This window comes from Talpa occidentalis, unplaced genomic scaffold, assembly GCF_014898055.3.
Source record: "Talpa occidentalis isolate TD23 unplaced genomic scaffold, MPIMG_talOcc4v2.1 talOcc4.11, whole genome shotgun sequence".
Lineage (NCBI taxonomy): Eukaryota > Metazoa > Chordata > Mammalia > Eulipotyphla > Talpidae > Talpa > Talpa occidentalis.
Window position 1 is genome coordinate 227363 of NW_023601104.1, and position 17471 is coordinate 244833.

Consider the following 17471-nt stretch of genomic DNA (forward strand, 5'->3'; position numbering starts at 1 on the left):
GAGTATGTTTTCTTCTTGTCTGCATATGGAATATTCTTAAATATGTCTATCTAAAGATAGACCACATATTAAATCACAAAATAAGTGTCAATAAGTTCATAAATATTGAAAGCATATTAAGTATTTTCTCTGATCACAATGGTATTAAACTAGAAATAAACTACAGAAAGTAGAATAAATCTCTAATATGAGGAGACTAAAAAACATACTACTGAATGAGTTAATGAGGAAATCAATGGAGAAATTTTAAAATACCTGGAGACAAACAAAAATGAAGAGATGGTCTACCAGAACCTATGGTATGCAGCAAAGCTGTACTAAGAGGGAATTAAAAAGCAACACAGGCCTACATCAAGAAATGAGAACAATCTCAAATAAATACTCTTACCCTTACACCATAAGTAAGTGGAGAAAGGAAAACAAAACCAAAAATCAGTAAAGGAAGGAAATAATTGAAATTAGAGTGTAAATAAAACAAAATAGAAATTAGAAAGGTAGTCCAGACCAATGAAACCAAAAGCTGGTTCATTGAAAAAATAAACAAAACATATAAACCTCTAGCTAGACTCACTAATAAAAGGGGAAACTCCAAATAAAAAGAATCAGAAATAAAACAGAAGTTATAACAGACATCCAGAAATATGGAGGATCAATCATAAAAGACTATGATGAATATCTTTATGCCAGTAAATTGGATAAACTAGAAGAAATAGATGAAATCTTAGAAGCATACAGCCTTGTGAGGCTGAATCAAAAAAAAAAAAAAATAGAAAACCTGAACAGATCGGTTACAAGTAAATAGATTGAAACAGTAATCAAAAGTCTCCCAACAGAAAGAAGCCTGGGATAAGATGGTTTTGTTAGTGAGTTATAGCAAACCTTCAGAATACAACTAATACATTTCTTACTCTTTCAAAATTGAAAAAGGAGAAATGCTTCCAAACTCATTTTACTCTGATACCAAAAGCAGAAAATACAAAAAAAGCTAGCTCGTAGAACAATATCACCAGTGAACACATATGCAAAAATCCTCAACAAAATCTTAAAAAGCAAATCCCAAGTGGGATTTCTTCCACAGATGCAAAGATATGCATTGGAAATCAATCAATGTAATTAGCCACATCAATAAAAGGAAAGATAAAAACTATATGATAATATCAATAGATGCAGAGAAGGCATTTGGCAAGATTCTGTATTCATTTATGCTTTAAGAACTGAAAAAAAAAATAGGGATAGAAGGAACATACGTCAACATAATAAAGCCCACATGCGACTAACTCACCACTAATATCATGCTCAATGATGAAAAACTGAAAGCTTTTCCTCCAAGATCATGTACAAGGCAAAGATGTTCACTTTCACTACTATTATTCAACATAGTATTGGAAATCCTAGCTGGAGTAATCAGGCAAAAGAAAGATGTAAAATGAATCCAAATTGGAAAAGAAGTAAATATCACTATTTTCATACAACATAATATACATAGAAAAATCTAAAGACACCACTAAAAATTATTGGAAATAATAAATCAGTTTGGTGAGTGGCAGCCTGCAAAATCAATACACAAAAATTTATTTCACTCCTATAAGCACTCAATGAACCAGGAGAGAAATAATTAAGAAAATAATCTCTTTTGTAATTGCATCAAAAATATTTAAATACCTAGGAATAAACTTAACAAAAGAGGTGAAAGACATACAATGAAAGCTATAAAACATTATTAAAAGAAATGGAAGACATAAGGAAATGGAAAGATATTCCTTGTTCATGAACTGGAAGAATGAACATTGTTAAAATATTCATATTATCCAAAGCAATATACAGATTTAAAGCAACCCCTATCAAAGTTTCAGTGACATTCTTCAAAGAAATAGAGCAAACTTATTACTGAAATTTATGGGGAACCACAGAAGACTGCAAATGGCCAAAGCAAGTCTGAGAAAGAATAGAGGCCTCACACTCCCCGACTTCAAGCTATATTTCAAGGCTATAGTAAAACGTATGGTACTGGAATTAAAAAGACAGGTCAATATAATAAAATTGAGACTCCAGAAATAAATCCACACAAATACGGATGGTTAATATATGGCAAAGGAGCCAAGAGTACACAATGGAGAAAGGACAGTCTCATTGATAAATGCTGCTAGAAAACCTGGACAACCACATGCAAAAGCAGGAAACTAGCCCATTGCTTAACCCCACACATAAAAAAAAATTAAAAATGAATTGACTTGATATTAAGATCTGAAACCATATACTCCTAGGCATCACACTCTGAGAAGTGTTTGGAGAAGAAACTGTAAGGGAAAAACAGCAAATGGGACTATTTCAAACTAAAATCTTATTATGTACAGTGAAAGAAAAGACAAGAGTGGGAGGAAATATTTTCACACATCTTACATCCTATATGGGACTAATACCAAAGAATTCACACGACTGAAAAACAAAAAAAAAAATCAAAAACACTAAATTGAAGGAAACATACACTCCTATGTTTACTGCAGTGTTATTTATTGTTGCTAAATTATGGATACAATTTAAATGCCACAGATAGGTGAATGGATGGAGAAGATGTGGTATATATACACCAAGGAATACTACTCAGCAATCAAAGGAGATACAGTCATGCCATGTGCAGCAACATGGATGGCATTTTAAAGGAAAATGGTAAGTGAAATGACAGAAGGAGAAAGATAAATACCAGATGGTGTCACTAATATGTAGGATCTAAAGTAACTAAATTGATAGTCAGATAAAGACTACCTGATCAACTAACCCCTGAGAGCTGCCTACAGAACTGACGTGCCAAAGGGAGTGGATTAGGGGAAAAGTATTAACAAAGGGGAATGGTCTATGATGGTGAATATGGGTGAGTTGGTGATAGATGGACTATGGTGGTAACACCTGATGGGAGGAACCCAATATTAATGACCTCACTTAAAAATAAATATATTCATTAATTTAAAAAAAGAAAAAAAAGATGAAATCTTGCTATTTGTGACATCATTATTATGTACAGTGTACATTATGTACATTATTATGACAGTGTTATTTATTATTGCTAATAAATAATTTTGAGGGAATTTTGCTGAGTGAAATAAGTCAGAAAGATAATCACCAAATTATTTTCTCAAATGTGGGATAGAAATAAAGAAAACAAAGGACCTTCCCCCCCTACATGGAGAAAGAACAACATGCTCCTGAAAGATCACCGGATTAATGAGGAAATCAAGTTAATTAACTAATGAGGCACACATCAAGAAACAAGAAAGAACTCAAAGAAATAACCTAATCTCCCATCTCCAGGAACTAGAAAAAGAACAACAGAAAAACCCAAAAGCCAATATAAGAAAGAAAATAAAAAATTAAGGCAGAAATAAAATTAAAATAAAAAGTTCCAAAACTTCAGTGAAACCAAAAGTTAGTTATTTGAAAAAATAAACAAAACAGACAAACCCCTAGCCAGGCTCACAAAGGAAGAAAAGGGAAAAAACTCAAATAAATAGGGACACAAGAGAAAGAGGAGAAATTACAATGACACAGAGAAATGCAGAGGATAACGGAGATTACTATGAACATTTATAAGCAAACAAGTTCAACAATCTAGAAGAGATGGACAAATTCTTATAATCATACGGTCACCCAAAACTGAATAAAGAAAAATAGAAAACGTAAACAAGCCAATAATTACAAGCAGCAAAACTCAAATGGCAATCTAAACCCTCCGCCAAAACAAAAGCCCAGGACCACATGGTTTCACAAGTAAGTTCTACCAAAGACAAATTCATGCCAACACTACAAAAACTCTTTCAAAAAAATTGAGAAAGGAAAACTACCAAATACATTTCAGAAAGACAACACTACTCTAATGCCAAAACCAGACAAAGATAACACAAAAAAAGAAAACTACAGACCATTTCCTTAATGAACACAGATGCAAAAATATTCAATAAAATCTTAGCAAACCAAATCCAACAATGCATCAAAAGGATTATACATCATGACCAAGTGAGATTTATTTCAGGGACACAAGGATGGGTCAACATTTGAAAATCAAATAATGAAATTAACCACATCAAGGAAAAGAAAAATAAAAACCATGTGATCATATGCCAAAAAAGCAATTGATAAAGTTCAACACTCATTTGTGATGAGGGCCTAGGAAGAATTGGGATAAAAGGAACCTATCTTAACATAATAAAGGCCAAGGATACAATGTCAAAATAGAGGAAAGCCTCTTCAAAAATGGTGCTGGGAAAACTGGACAGCCATGTGCAAAAGAATGAAACTAAACTACTATCTCACATTATACACAAAATTCAAATCAAAGATGAGAAAAGACTTGAACATAAGACCTGAAATCATAAACTACATAAAAGAAAACATAGGCAAAACATTTCATGACATACACCTCAGAAACACAGTTGAGGACTCATATCCCAAAGCAAGGAAAATGAAGGAGAAGGTAACAGGTGGGACTACATCAAAATAAAAGGATTCTGTACAACAAAAGAGACAGTAACCAAAACAAAGAGACAGCCTACTGAATAGGAGAAACTATTTGCACTCCATAAAACTGATAAGGGACTGATATCAAAGATCTACAAAGAGCTTACACCACTCAACAAAAACAAAGCAAACAACCCATTCAAAAATTGGGCAGAAGAGCTAAAAAGACACTTCTCCAAAAAGGAAATGCAGATAGTCAAAAGGTATATGAAAAAATGCTCAACATCACTTACCATCAGGGAAATGCAAATCAAAACCACAATGAGATACCAGCTCACACTGGTGAGAATGGCCCATATTAAAAAAAAACTCAACAACAAATGCTGGCAAGGAAGTGGAGAAACAGGAACCCTCTTACCCTGCTGGTGGGAGTGTAAACTGGTCCAACCATTATGGAAAGTTGTGTGGAGGGTCCTCAAATTTCCAAAAATGGAGCTACCACATGACCCAGAGATTCCACTCCTAGAAATCTACCCAAAGGACACAAAAACATTAATTCAAAAGGAAACCTCCACCCCTATGTTTACTGCAGCACTATTTACAATAGCTAAGTTATGGAAACAATCTAAATGCCCAAAAACAGATGACTGGATCAAGAAAAGGTGGTACATATACACGATGGAACACTATTCAGCAATCAAAAATATAAACTCATGTCATTCGCAGAAACATGGATGGAGCTGGAAGGGATTATGCTAAGCAAAATAAGGCAAAAGAAAAGAAGATAAATATTGTATGTTTTCACTTAAAGGTGGAATATACAAAGGGTGAAGAAAATGTCAAACCTTCTCAAGTTGACCATAGACCTGATGCTTACAGCAGAGGAAGATGAGTGACAGGGGTCAAGATGGGGAAGGGGACAGCACAAGAGTCTACAGTGATGGTTCACAGATGACATGGAAGCTCACTGTAGATCTTGATATCTGCCCCTGTCCGCTGTATGCTGCTGAACTCATATGGCATCACAACCTCAGCTAGCCAAATGTTTCCTCACTAAAAGAGGGAAGAACAGAGGTGGTGGGAGAAGTATAGCCCTGCATCTGAGGGGAGAAAGCAGACCTTGTACAAAAATGAACAATGATATAAGAAAATAAAAATAAATTTTTAAAAATCAGTCATGAAGTAAAGAAAACAAAGTGAAAATAAACCTGTAGATTCCAACAACTGAATGGGTGAACAGGTTGCCGGTTGATTGGTTGATGTGGATGGTAATCAGACATTTTGGCTGGTGGAAGTAGTTTAGCATATATAGTTATTGAATTGTAAACTGTACAGCTGAAATTTCTAAATTGTTGTAAATCAATATTTCTCAATAAAAAATTAAACACAGAATAATTGGCAATTCCTCAATTCCACTTCTGGGTTTACCCACAAAAGAACTGCAAGCAGGATCTTTAAGAGATATTTGTACACCTATGTTCACAAATATTAGAGTAGCCATTTCTCAGAATTTCCAAAAGGTAGAAACAACCCAAACATTCTTCAGTCGACGAACAGATAAACACAATATCATATAAGATCCTTCAGCCTTAAAAAGGGACACCCTGAAGACATTATGAAGTATAGTAAGTCAGACCCAGGAGATAAATATTGCCTGATTCCACTTACATGAGACATCTACAACAGTCAAATTCATAGAGATATAAAGTACAACAATGGTCACCAGGGTTGGAGAAAGGGGAAACAGAGGGTTAGTGTTGTCAGTTGGGATGATGAAACTGTTGTGCAGATGGACAAGAGCAGATGGTTGCACAACAATGTAAATGTACTTAATGTCACTGAACTATACACTTAAAGATGGTTAAAATGATAAATTTTATGCTATAGATATTATTACAATAAAAAAGAAAAAATAAGATAATTTAAAAAATATTAGAAATCATTACGTTATGGTGAAAAAGAAACATACTTTCATAAAGTAAAATGTGCTACTTCAAACGTAAAATATCTATTTATACAATTATTTATAATACCTTGTTTTCATTGGAAATATATTAAAAATCATGAAAAAGTTTAAAAACACCCATTTCACTGTATATAGGTTATTTATAGATATCATAGGGCTAACAAGATGAAAATGCATACATTGTGCAAAAATGAAAAATGATGTAAAAATATATAAAATAAAATTAATAATAAAAAATTAAATAAATAATATGAAATTTGCCTTTTCAATAATAATCACTTATAGCAGTATGTAGGTAGAGAATGTTCTTCCCTTCATTCATTACACTTTTTCACTTATTTATTTTGCTAGGCATAAAAAGATGAAGAATGGTAAATCTCCATCCTCAGGGTGTTTACAATTACAAGGAAGACTGTAAATAAGCAATTAAAATATTAATAAGTGGCAGAGAGGTATGCATGAAATGTAAAACTATAAAAGCCTCTGAATCTTCCTAGTTAGGACAAAGAAGTCTCCACAGAAATGTTGATAAACTGTGGGCCTCCCCTGGTGGCACAGGCGGTTGAGCACCACGCTGTGAAGCTCTCTGCAGCCTCTGCAGCGCTGGTTCAATCCTGGCCAGCCGACGAGGGTCCCACATGGCACAGCACACCTCTCCTGTCTCACCTGCTGCTTCCCTCAGCAGGGTATTCCGTCAGTCTGCCTGTTCTGTTCCCTACTCTGTCTCTGGTGAGTCCTCTCACCCTCCCGCACATCTGGTCTGTACCCCAGTTCTTGTATAAAATAAATAAATAAATCTGGATCAAGAAGATGTGGTCCATATACACAATGGAATATTACTCAGCAATCAAAAAAGATAAACACATGCAGTTTGCAGCAACATGGATGGAGCTAGAAGGGATCATGCTCAGCGAAATAAGTCAGAAAGAAAAAGGAAAATACCGGATGGTCTCACTCATAGCAGGAATTTAGAAAACCTAAATAAGAAATCAGGAAAAAGACTAATCAATACAAAGTAAAAATCAAAATCAACAAGCAACTATAAACCAGAGACACACTACGGGGGGCGGGAAAGGAAGGACTAGTGTCAAAATAAGGGGGGGGGGCTGCAATTGTATAGGGAATATAACCAAAATGAAAATGCATACATTGTGCAAAGATGAAAAAAGATGTAAGAATTATATAAAATATTTAAATAAAAAATAATAAAGAAAGAAAAAAAAAGAAAAGATGATAAACTAGCTTATTTTATAGACAAGGGAGAAAAGCACTCCAGGCAGAGGAACTAGTGTATACCAAAACAGGAAGCCAGGCTTAGCGTGTCCGGGAACCTTTACAGAGGTCAGGATGTTTAGAACTGAAGGTATATATAAAAACTTTTTTTCAAAATGTATCAAATATTTATTAATTGATTCATTAATGAGGATCCAGCATGATGGTAAAAGTAGTTCAAGGACCATTTCAGAAACAGGAGTCCATAATCAGTAAAGACATTTTTTAATGTATAATAAGATTACTACATAGATACAAACAGGGTTAACTTCCACAGGGTTATAATGGTAATTTGAGAGGGTTATCTTTGTAAGACAAATAAATACCCTTTGCTGTACCATAAGCTCTCTCCAAATTAGTCTCCTTTAGAAATGCAAAATAGACTCAATATTAACTAGCAAGTCAAACAAGGATTTTTCTAGCAAGTTTGTTAGAAAACTGAGCTGGATACTGAAAATCCAGTAATCAGTTTCCCTGTTTCCAAATTTTGGATATTTTTTTAAATAAGCAGGGGTTTTTTATTTAATATATTTTATTTTATGTAATTCTTATATCATTTTTCATTTTTGCACATTGTATGCATTTTCATTTTGGTTATACTCCCCATACAATTCCACCCCCCTTATTTTGACTCTAATTCCTCCTCTCCTCCCCCTCCCCCTCATAGTGTGTCTCTGGTTTATAGTTGCTTGTTGATTTTGATTTTTTCCTTCTTATAGTTATTCTTTTTCCTGGTCCCTTATTTAGGTTTTCTAAATTCCTGCTGTGAGTGAGACCATCTGGTATTTTTCTTTTTCTTTCTGGCTTATTTCGCTGAGCCTGATCCCTTCTAGCTCCATCCATGTTGCTGCAAACTGCATGTGTTTATCTTTTTTGATTGCTGAGTCATATTCCATTGTGTATATGTACCACATCTTCTTGATCCAGTCATTTATTTGGGGGCATTTGGGTTGTTTTCAAAGCTTAGCTATTGTAAATAGTGATGCTATAAACATAGAGGTGCAGTTACCCTTTGGAATTAATGTTTTTGTGTCCTTTGGGTAAATACCTAGGAGTGGAATTGCTGGATCATATGGAAGCTTCATCTTTAGCAGGTTAAGGAAGGAACCTCCACACAGCTTTCCATAGTGGCTGGACCATTTTGCACTCCCACTGGCAGTGCAGGAAAGTTCCTTTTTCTCCACATCCTCACCAACATTTGTTATAGCTAGTTTTTTTAATATGTGCCATTCTCACTGGTGTAAGATGGTACCTCATTGTAGTTTTGATTTGCATTTCCCTGATTACAAGCGATGCTGAACTTTTTTTCATATGCCTGTTGGACATTTGCATTTCCTCTTTGGGGAATTTTTTTTTTTTTGGCTCTTCTGCCCACATAAAAACATTTTAAGAGAGGATATCAGATAGGACAGACTGATACTATGAAGGCCTTGAATGCAGGAAATATAGATCTAAAATTATTGGAAGTAATTTTTTTTTAAAAAATATGATACAAACTGAATCTGCAATTCCAAAATCACTGAATCTTTCAGTCATTACATCTCTTCCTTTCCTCTTAATCTTACTCTGATCCCTGGTTTTATTTCATTCTAAGGTATGGAACAAAACAAAGGCCCATGATTCAAGTGCTGCAGTCTCCTCCCGAAGTTCCTGCAAACGGTGCCTTGCTTCCTTCCCTGTCCATCACAAACCCCCAGGGCATATCCCCCACCTCTCCTTAATCATTACTATTAAAGTTTGAAACTAAGAAGAAAGCAGATCTTCTTAAGCCTGGTATGGGTTACCAGCAAAGCTGCCCATTCTCTTTCATTAGTAACTTTGACAATAAACAATCTAAGGTACCAAAGTAAACTGATAACGTAGCTGTTCAGATTGAATGTTTGTTTCCCCACCACCACCAAATTCCTAGGTTGAAATCCTAAACCACATGTGATGGCATCAGGAGAAGGGGCCTCTGCAGTGATCAGGCCATGAGGGTGGAGCTCTCGTGAGTGGGATTATATTCTTATAAAGGAGACTGCTGAACCTTTTCTCTACCTGCCACATGTGGCATAATTTTCTGTATTTGTTTGTGTTTGTTTTCTAACATCCTTTTAAAAAGCCAAAAATGTCCTTAGCTCAAGGGTCAAACAGAGTCAAACTGGCCTGTGGTCTGTAATTTGCTTATACCCTGCTCTCGAAGGTCCTCCTCATTCTGTCACCTCTGTAGTCTGATCACTGGCTCCTTCCTGAAAACAAATTCGTCAGTCAAGAGTTCTACCCCGGTCCATCCGTAAATCATGAAGCAGGCAGTCCCCAGAACCCAGCCACACTGGCACCTGACCTCAGACTTCTGACCTCCCCAATGGTGAGAAGGAAAGCCACCTGGGCCATGGTGTTTCACTACAGAGGCCTGCTCAGACCCTGGGTTTCTTCTCATTCCAGTGATTCTCCAGTTTCAGTACTCTTACTTCTTTCTTTCAGCATATTCAATAAATATAGCACTTAGTTTACTATACAGGCAAATATAAATTGTACAGTTGACAGACCAAGTACTCTGACTACAATGCAGTTAAATTAGACATAAATATAAAAGGCAACAAAAAATCCTTAGAGCTTAAAAAAGAAATCATAATGGAAAAAACTGTAAACTTAGAACTGAACAATAAATGATATGAAATTTGCAGGACACAGCTGAAATGTATTTGGAAACATTTAACATGATATACTGCCTATTAGGAAAAAAGGCTGAAAATCACAAGCCGAGGAACAAAGGTTAAGGACTCACATTACCTTACTTCACTTATTATAAAGCTACAGCTGTCAAGACTGTTTGGTATTGGTGAAAAGATAGAAACATAGATCAACGGGATAGAATACTCCAGAAGATAGCCCACAAAAAAAATGTTCAACTGATTTTTGACAAAGGTGTAAAGACAATTCTGTGGTGAAAGGGCAGACTCTTTACTCTTGAAGCTACCACCAAGATCAAGATGCAAAATTAGTATCTTTTAATTATTAAATGTATTTGTTCTGATAAGCATTTTGGTTTTTATAGTGTCATCCTGCCATAACCCCACAGAAAGGACTCAGAACAAATATAAGATTAAGTGAATCTTAGGAGTTGACCTGCAAGGTCATTTATTTAATTAATACCTAGTTGTATGGCCTTTGGCAAGTCACTTAATATCTCATTTTCCCCTTATTTTTCTTGAAAGTCCTTTTCTCTAAGATTGTTGTGAGAATGAAATATGAAAATATAAATAAAGAAAATGATCAGCAAAGAAATTCTGGGAGTAATGTTCTGTATCTTGTGGTGGTGGTTTCATGGATATAAACATTTGTGAAAATGCACTTTAAAAAATGTATAGAGCTTATCCTACATAAATAATATCTCAGTAAATAGACTAAAAAATAAAAAGGCATAATGTAGAGTTACCTCAAGGGTGCAAAATAATTACTCTGTTCCTTCTCTCCCTTTCTCACTTGAGAGGAAAATATACCTAGTCACAATTCCCTACATGAAAACCTCAAAAAACTTCTTGAGATATTTATGAGCTTATTTCTCTGCCTTCCCAAATCCAGACTAAGTTCTAATATTTTTCACTTTCTGACAAACTTTACTTTCCTATCTTTTTATTTAGTAAAATCAGTTTTTTTCCACATTTTTAATAGACTACTTTTTTAATTTGAATATTATTTTAATTGTATTATTATACCTTTATAATAGAATCCATTGAAGGCAGGGCCTCCTCCCTTTACATTACTTTTTCAAATTTTTCTTAGACATTTTCTTTTTTTTTATTGTTCCTTTAACTTTATTTTTTTAAATATTTTATTTTATATAATTCTTACATCATACAGGGGGAGGGGCAGGGAGAGAAGGATTAGGGTCAAAATAAGGGGGGTGCAATTGTATGGGGAATATAGCCAAAATGAAAATGCATACATTGTGCAAAAATTAATAGACTACTTTTGAGAGCAGTTTTAGGTACCTAGCAAAACTGAGCAGAGAGGACAGAGAAAAATCTAAACGCCCATTATACCCCTGGCCACACAAGCACAACCCTACTCACTAAGGCCTTAAAATCTAGATTCTGTACTTCTCATTTCAGTTAATGAACAAAAGCAGAATGATCACACAACTGCTACAAAAGTTCCTGAGGTCTTCAGCTGCTAGTTCTGTTCAAGTCTATGGACCTGAGTGGCGGTACTCTGTTGCTAATTACATGTTGACATATCCCCCATAAATCCACTCAACCATAGTCACAGGAAGCCAGCTCTGTAAGTACTACTTTCAAGTCTTTAACTGATAGCTGGCTAAGATATGCCTCCTTTTTCATTTGCTCCTTCCATTAGAAAATGAATTAACTCTTTATTTTCTTTTCAATACAACCCGTGGAGGTTTTAGTACCAACACAGTTATCATGTATTTATGTATTCTAAACTCAAAGCAAAGTGTCTTGCATTGGCCTTTTTTTTACATTAGTGAGTCCTATAGCTGTTTTACTAGTAATATTAAATATAGTCTGTTTTTCCTAAATTGCTAAAGTCATGGTGTATTCACTAAAACGGATTATCTGCCCAGGTTTGAAACAACCACTTTCAATTTTCAAAATAAACTCTGAGTAAGATTGCAATTTGCTACTCTTTTGTTTTAAAAGAATAATTTTGTTCTAAATAAATATGAAGCGTTTTCCCCACATTCATTTATCTCACACTTTTTGTTCAATATTTATCTCTTCTCCAAGAAGGTGGTAGTCAAATTACCCTCTCCCCCCAATCATTTCCACTCACCTGCAAAAAGGGTTGGGAATAGTAGGTATCACATAACAAATCCCCCCATTCAGGCAAAATGACCTGTGACTGGGACCGCAGGGCTCTTCGTGATCTAAAACACACCAAAAAAATGAAATCAAGAAAGGAAAATTAAAGTTTTTCTAATGAAACAAGAAAAAAGGACTAAGTATTTGAGACAGAAATAGTGATTCTAAAATTTAGAGGGATGGTTTCTCAAAATGTACGACTTAATTTTATTTCCTAGTAAGCAGGTCATTTATTCAATTAATACCTAGTTGTATGGCCTTTGTTCCACTGGCAGAAAAATTAATCTATCCTAATCAATACGGCCAAGAAGTATAATGGAGTCACAGCCGTATCACAGAAATAGGACATCTCCATATTGATCAGATTAAAAGGAGTCTATCAGGACTGAATGAAGAGTTGCCTTTCTCATGGAGTGCCAAAGTTCTGCAGTGTAGTTTAGTTTCTTTGTCTCAGGAGTTGTATTGAGATTCTTATTTTTCCTTTTGGCTTTCAAGTACATTAAATCTGAAATTGCCATGGGAAAAAGATTTAGATAGTTGAAACAAATCCTGACTCCAAAATTATCTTTAAATATTTTTATTACCAACTTCTAAAATATGACAATTTTAAGACTCCCAAAAAACAAAAATAAAATAATCTTATGAGGTTTTGTATTATAAGGAGATTTTAGGTAAATAGAGGTAATATCTAGTAACTGTAAAAACACATTCTAAAGTAAAATTAAGAACCTAAGTCATTGCTCCGAACATGGTCAAAACTTTTAGAATATTAAGAAAATAAACCTCCATTTCTGTTTTCTGTTAACTTTTTTTAAGTTAATTTATTTTATTTATATATATTTTACATCATTCTTCATTTTTTCACAGTGCATGCTTTCTACTCTCAGATGTAGTCCCCATAAAATTCCCACCACCAATTCACCCATGCACCATTCTATTCCTACTCTTTATCCATAATTATGTCTTCTCTTTTTACCTGTCCTTTATCTTTCTTTGTCTTCCTTATCTCCCTTAGTACCTCTCCTTCCTTCCAGCCTCCATCTCCTCTCCCAAAACATCTTGAAAAAAATCCCTTTCCTTTCACTCACAGTCACCAACACCAATATATAGAAAAATTTAGAAATAACCATATGTTGAGTCATTACCTGCTGTTTGTAATTAGAATAACAAACTGCTGAATGCCTTCTCTTTAAGTGGGGGGGGGTGTGTAATACAGTTTTAAAATTGCATATTGTTGGTTCTTGATTGTTTCTGTCTAGAAACAATCTAAAATGATTTCTCATTAGCATAAATAAATGGAAAGAAATGGACAGTAGCTTATGAATCAGGAGCAGAATGATGGAGTTAAAAGCACTGTGTGGTCCTAATGTCATTTGGAGGAAGGAATATAATTGATTAGCATTAAACTTTAGGTTGAATATACTTTTTCAATAAAACAAAGATAAGAAAAGAAATATATAACTTTTTTTTTATATGGCCTATTTTTATATATGGCCTATTTCTAGGCCATCCTATGTGAACAAGAAAATGGCACTGTTCCCAGTCTGTATTAAAAAAATAATTATAATAATTTTTGAAAAATGTATCTAGCACCTACTTGCCACCGAGCTATCAATACCTATTAAGATTAAGATGTAGTTGCTATTGAGTCAAACATCTCCAACATCAGAATTTGAAATTTTAAAACTTTCCTTTTACTCTAGAATTGAGAAGAATCTGTTTCACCACCACATTATAACTACAACAGCACAAAAATATAAAGAGGAAAACAGAACTACAAAGAGTTTAAGTAGAAAAAAAAGTAAACCAATCAGAACTAATTATTTCAAAAATTTTCCTTATACACAATGCAAACAATTATTTTTCCTTATATACAAAACAACTATTTTAATTAATGCTTATAATTTTTCAGTTATAATCTGGCTAACAGTGTGGCCATCAACATCAGAATCATGGGAGTTACCACACAGGGTTTTTCATTTAGGGTGAAGTGTAACTTCACCGTAAAATGCTTCCTGTTCTTAAATGAATGTCCTTGGCTTTTAACTGAATTATAACCAGTCATATTTCCACACTCAGTAGTTTACTGGTAAAGAATACTCATCTATTCTGAATCATCATCTCTCAACCTATTTTTATTCTGACTTCACGTTTATTTGAAAGTTATTATATGTAGAGTAAGGCATTAAAATATGTCTTAAATCAAAGTTTCATGTTATAAAGGAAGATATTTCAAAATCAAAATGTTTCAAATTTCAGCAACAATTCTAGATGTGCAAATATAAGGTCTTGTGTTAATACATTTTTTTTGTTCCATTGCCATTACACGTATTGATGAAAATATAAGAATTTACCTGTTGGCATCTTAATTTTTAAACAGTTTCATTCTTGATCAAAAGTTTAGGGTTGAAAAACAGCACCTAAAATTAATAATTTTAGAAAAAATTATCTTCTTGAGGGCACTTAGTTTCAAATATTCTAATACAACATCATGTATGCTAGTGATAAAATTATTTGTTTAGAACTTTTTAAAGAAACTTATTACATAATTTTTTTAAATTGAATAGATAAAAGATGGCTATTAAACAGTATAAATGCACTAAATATAAATCATTACCTAAATAATGTAATGTAACCTTAGATCTCTCTCTGGAGATAAGTCTAATAAATTTTATTTTTAATAGTCATTGTTAATGCAGTAGTATACCACAGGAGATAACCTAGGTATGTCAGCAAATTAAGTTGAATGAACTGAATTGACTTTTTACTTTTTCTTAAAGCCTATATCTAATCTACCTTTTAAATTAAATAAAATCAATAACAAGTTTCCATTGTTCAGTTTATTGTAAATGGACAAAAACATACCATATATCTTTAACATCTTTTAAAGATTTGTGCTTCTATACAATCTTTAAAACTTTTATACAAGTATTTTTAAGTTTACTACAGATTGCACATAACATTTACCAAGTTACATACACCTTTCTTTTAAACACTGGCCTCTGGCAAAGCAAAGTAAGATTATGTGTGAAGATCTACCTATAACAGAAACAAAGGAAATTCAAATATTTATTTGAAGAGGTGAAGAATTTATACTTACGTTATGATTACAAACTCTCCATTTTATTTTACAAAGGGAACTTTTTGTGACTTAAGCAGAAAGATTTTGTAACAGAAATTTCAATCAACAACTTCCTATTAGCACAGGTGTAATATCAGGGTCTTCTCCCAAAGCCAAAGACTACTCTTTCTTATACAGACGAGAGAGAGAGAGAGAGAGAGAGAGAGAGAGAGAGAGAGAGAGAGAGAGAGAGAGAGAGAGAGAGAGAGAGAGAGAGAGAGAGAGAAAGAAATATTAATTTGAAATAATTACTGGCTCACTGTATGAGTTTCTTTCTCCAAATAGCGCTACCTCAGTTAAAAAAAAACAAAACAAAACAAAAACAAAAAACTTACATTCATACAAGCAAGAAATTTTGCTGGATATGCAGCGTTTCAAGTTTTTGAATACTGCAGCTGTGCCTTCCTTCCATTTGATGACAAGTCGGCAATGTGATTCATAGGACTGCAGTGTGGGCGAGCCTGAGACAAAGACTGGGGTGTGCACAGAGGTCAGGCGGCAGCCAGGTGGCCGCCCCTTTAGTCCACGTGCTCAGAGCTGCAACTGGAGAATGTAATTTAGAAAAGGAGTTGCATTAAGTTGTACTCTGAAATCACTGTTCAGTCCTCAAAGTTATGAAATAGAACAAATTTATGGATCTTTGCACATCTGAATAATTCTTGTATAAGTTTGTGGAGAAAAGAAATTTTAATGTTGAACTATGCAACAAGTATAGTACCACAGGGTTTTTTAAAAACCTTAAAATCACATAGCATGCCTATAAATGACTTGAAGAATTTATAAAGTGCATTAAGAGGGTAATAGTCATGATAGAACATACAACACCACATTCAAATTGAAATGACCACAGTGACTGAACATGACTAGTACTGATGCAATGTAACTGTCTGAAAACTATAGAAAATATACATATATATTCAGCAAAGGCAAGTTTTAAAAACAGAGATGATTTTAAAATATTTTCATTGTTTTAACTTTTTAATATAATTTAAAACATAATTGGAAAATACTAACACTATAATTATGTTTAAATGAAAATACAGGGCTCAACATCATGTAATTATCTAAAGTATGTCAAGCATTTAGATGGTTCCATTTCCAAAACCACAATTCAGACATTGTTACTTGATTGAGTACAACACTGAAACTAGTACATTTGTTATTTTAAGGAAATAATAAACTGTGACTATTCTCATTATTACATATTATATCCCACATTCAAAGGCAATTTTTACTTACCTCACTATCTTTATAAATGTATACATTTAGGCATGAACGTATAAATAATGGTAGCATACAGGATCTGGATTTTAAAAATTTTAATGGAAAATCAGTAACTTTTAATTTTTTATTTGTACTGTGGAGATGATGCTCTACCAACGTCAAAATGACGACAAATTGTACATGAGAGATAAACTTGTGACTTCATCCATGACATTTAAAATGTACTTATTAAGAGAGAATCACAGTGTTACAGGGCAGGATGAGGGATACATCAGAATCCCCAAATCTGCCCGCTCTAAATAGGTTCTGCCATGGCTGCATCAGGACAAAACATAGTCTAGTGTGTAAGAACTTTAATGGAAAGGAACTTTAATACAGTTAGTGTGCAACAAAGAGAAAGGAAAGAATATAGTTTCCAAATCAAGTCCCCAAAGTTACACATCCCTTCACAGGTAAAGGCCCAGCCAAACAGGGCCGGCCCAAAAGCTGCCACAAGTCTAAGGCACCTTCTGGTGGGGACCCACAGGAAAACGGCAGAAGGGGCCAGCACATCTGGAGCAAGAAAGAGCAAAATCAAGATACAAGTCTGATATGGCTACACTCCCCAGGGGTCTCTCTACCACATCTCTTTCTC

General features: G+C 34.0%; 1 protein-coding gene across 10 annotated transcripts in view; it reads right to left on the reverse strand.

Moving 5' to 3' along the window:
- Positions 1-17471, reverse strand: part of NRG4 (neuregulin 4) — a 128976-nt gene that overhangs the window by 57477 nt on the left and 54028 nt on the right. For 8 of the 10 annotated variants that reach the window (XM_054699948.1, XM_054699932.1, XM_054699939.1 and 5 more), the window contains 4 exons: positions 15949-16156; positions 15460-15531; positions 14847-14912; positions 12464-12557 (listed from right to left, as the gene is read on the reverse strand). In XM_054699948.1, the coding sequence (XP_054555923.1) occupies positions 12464-12557; positions 14847-14856 (104 nt within the window). In that variant the 5' untranslated portion in view covers positions 14857-14912; positions 15460-15531; positions 15949-16156. Of the gene's footprint in view, positions 1-12463; positions 12558-14846; positions 14913-15459; positions 15532-15948; positions 16157-17471 lie in introns of those variants that run through there. The other 2 variants (XM_054699935.1, XM_037502047.2) reach the window with 2 other exon arrangements.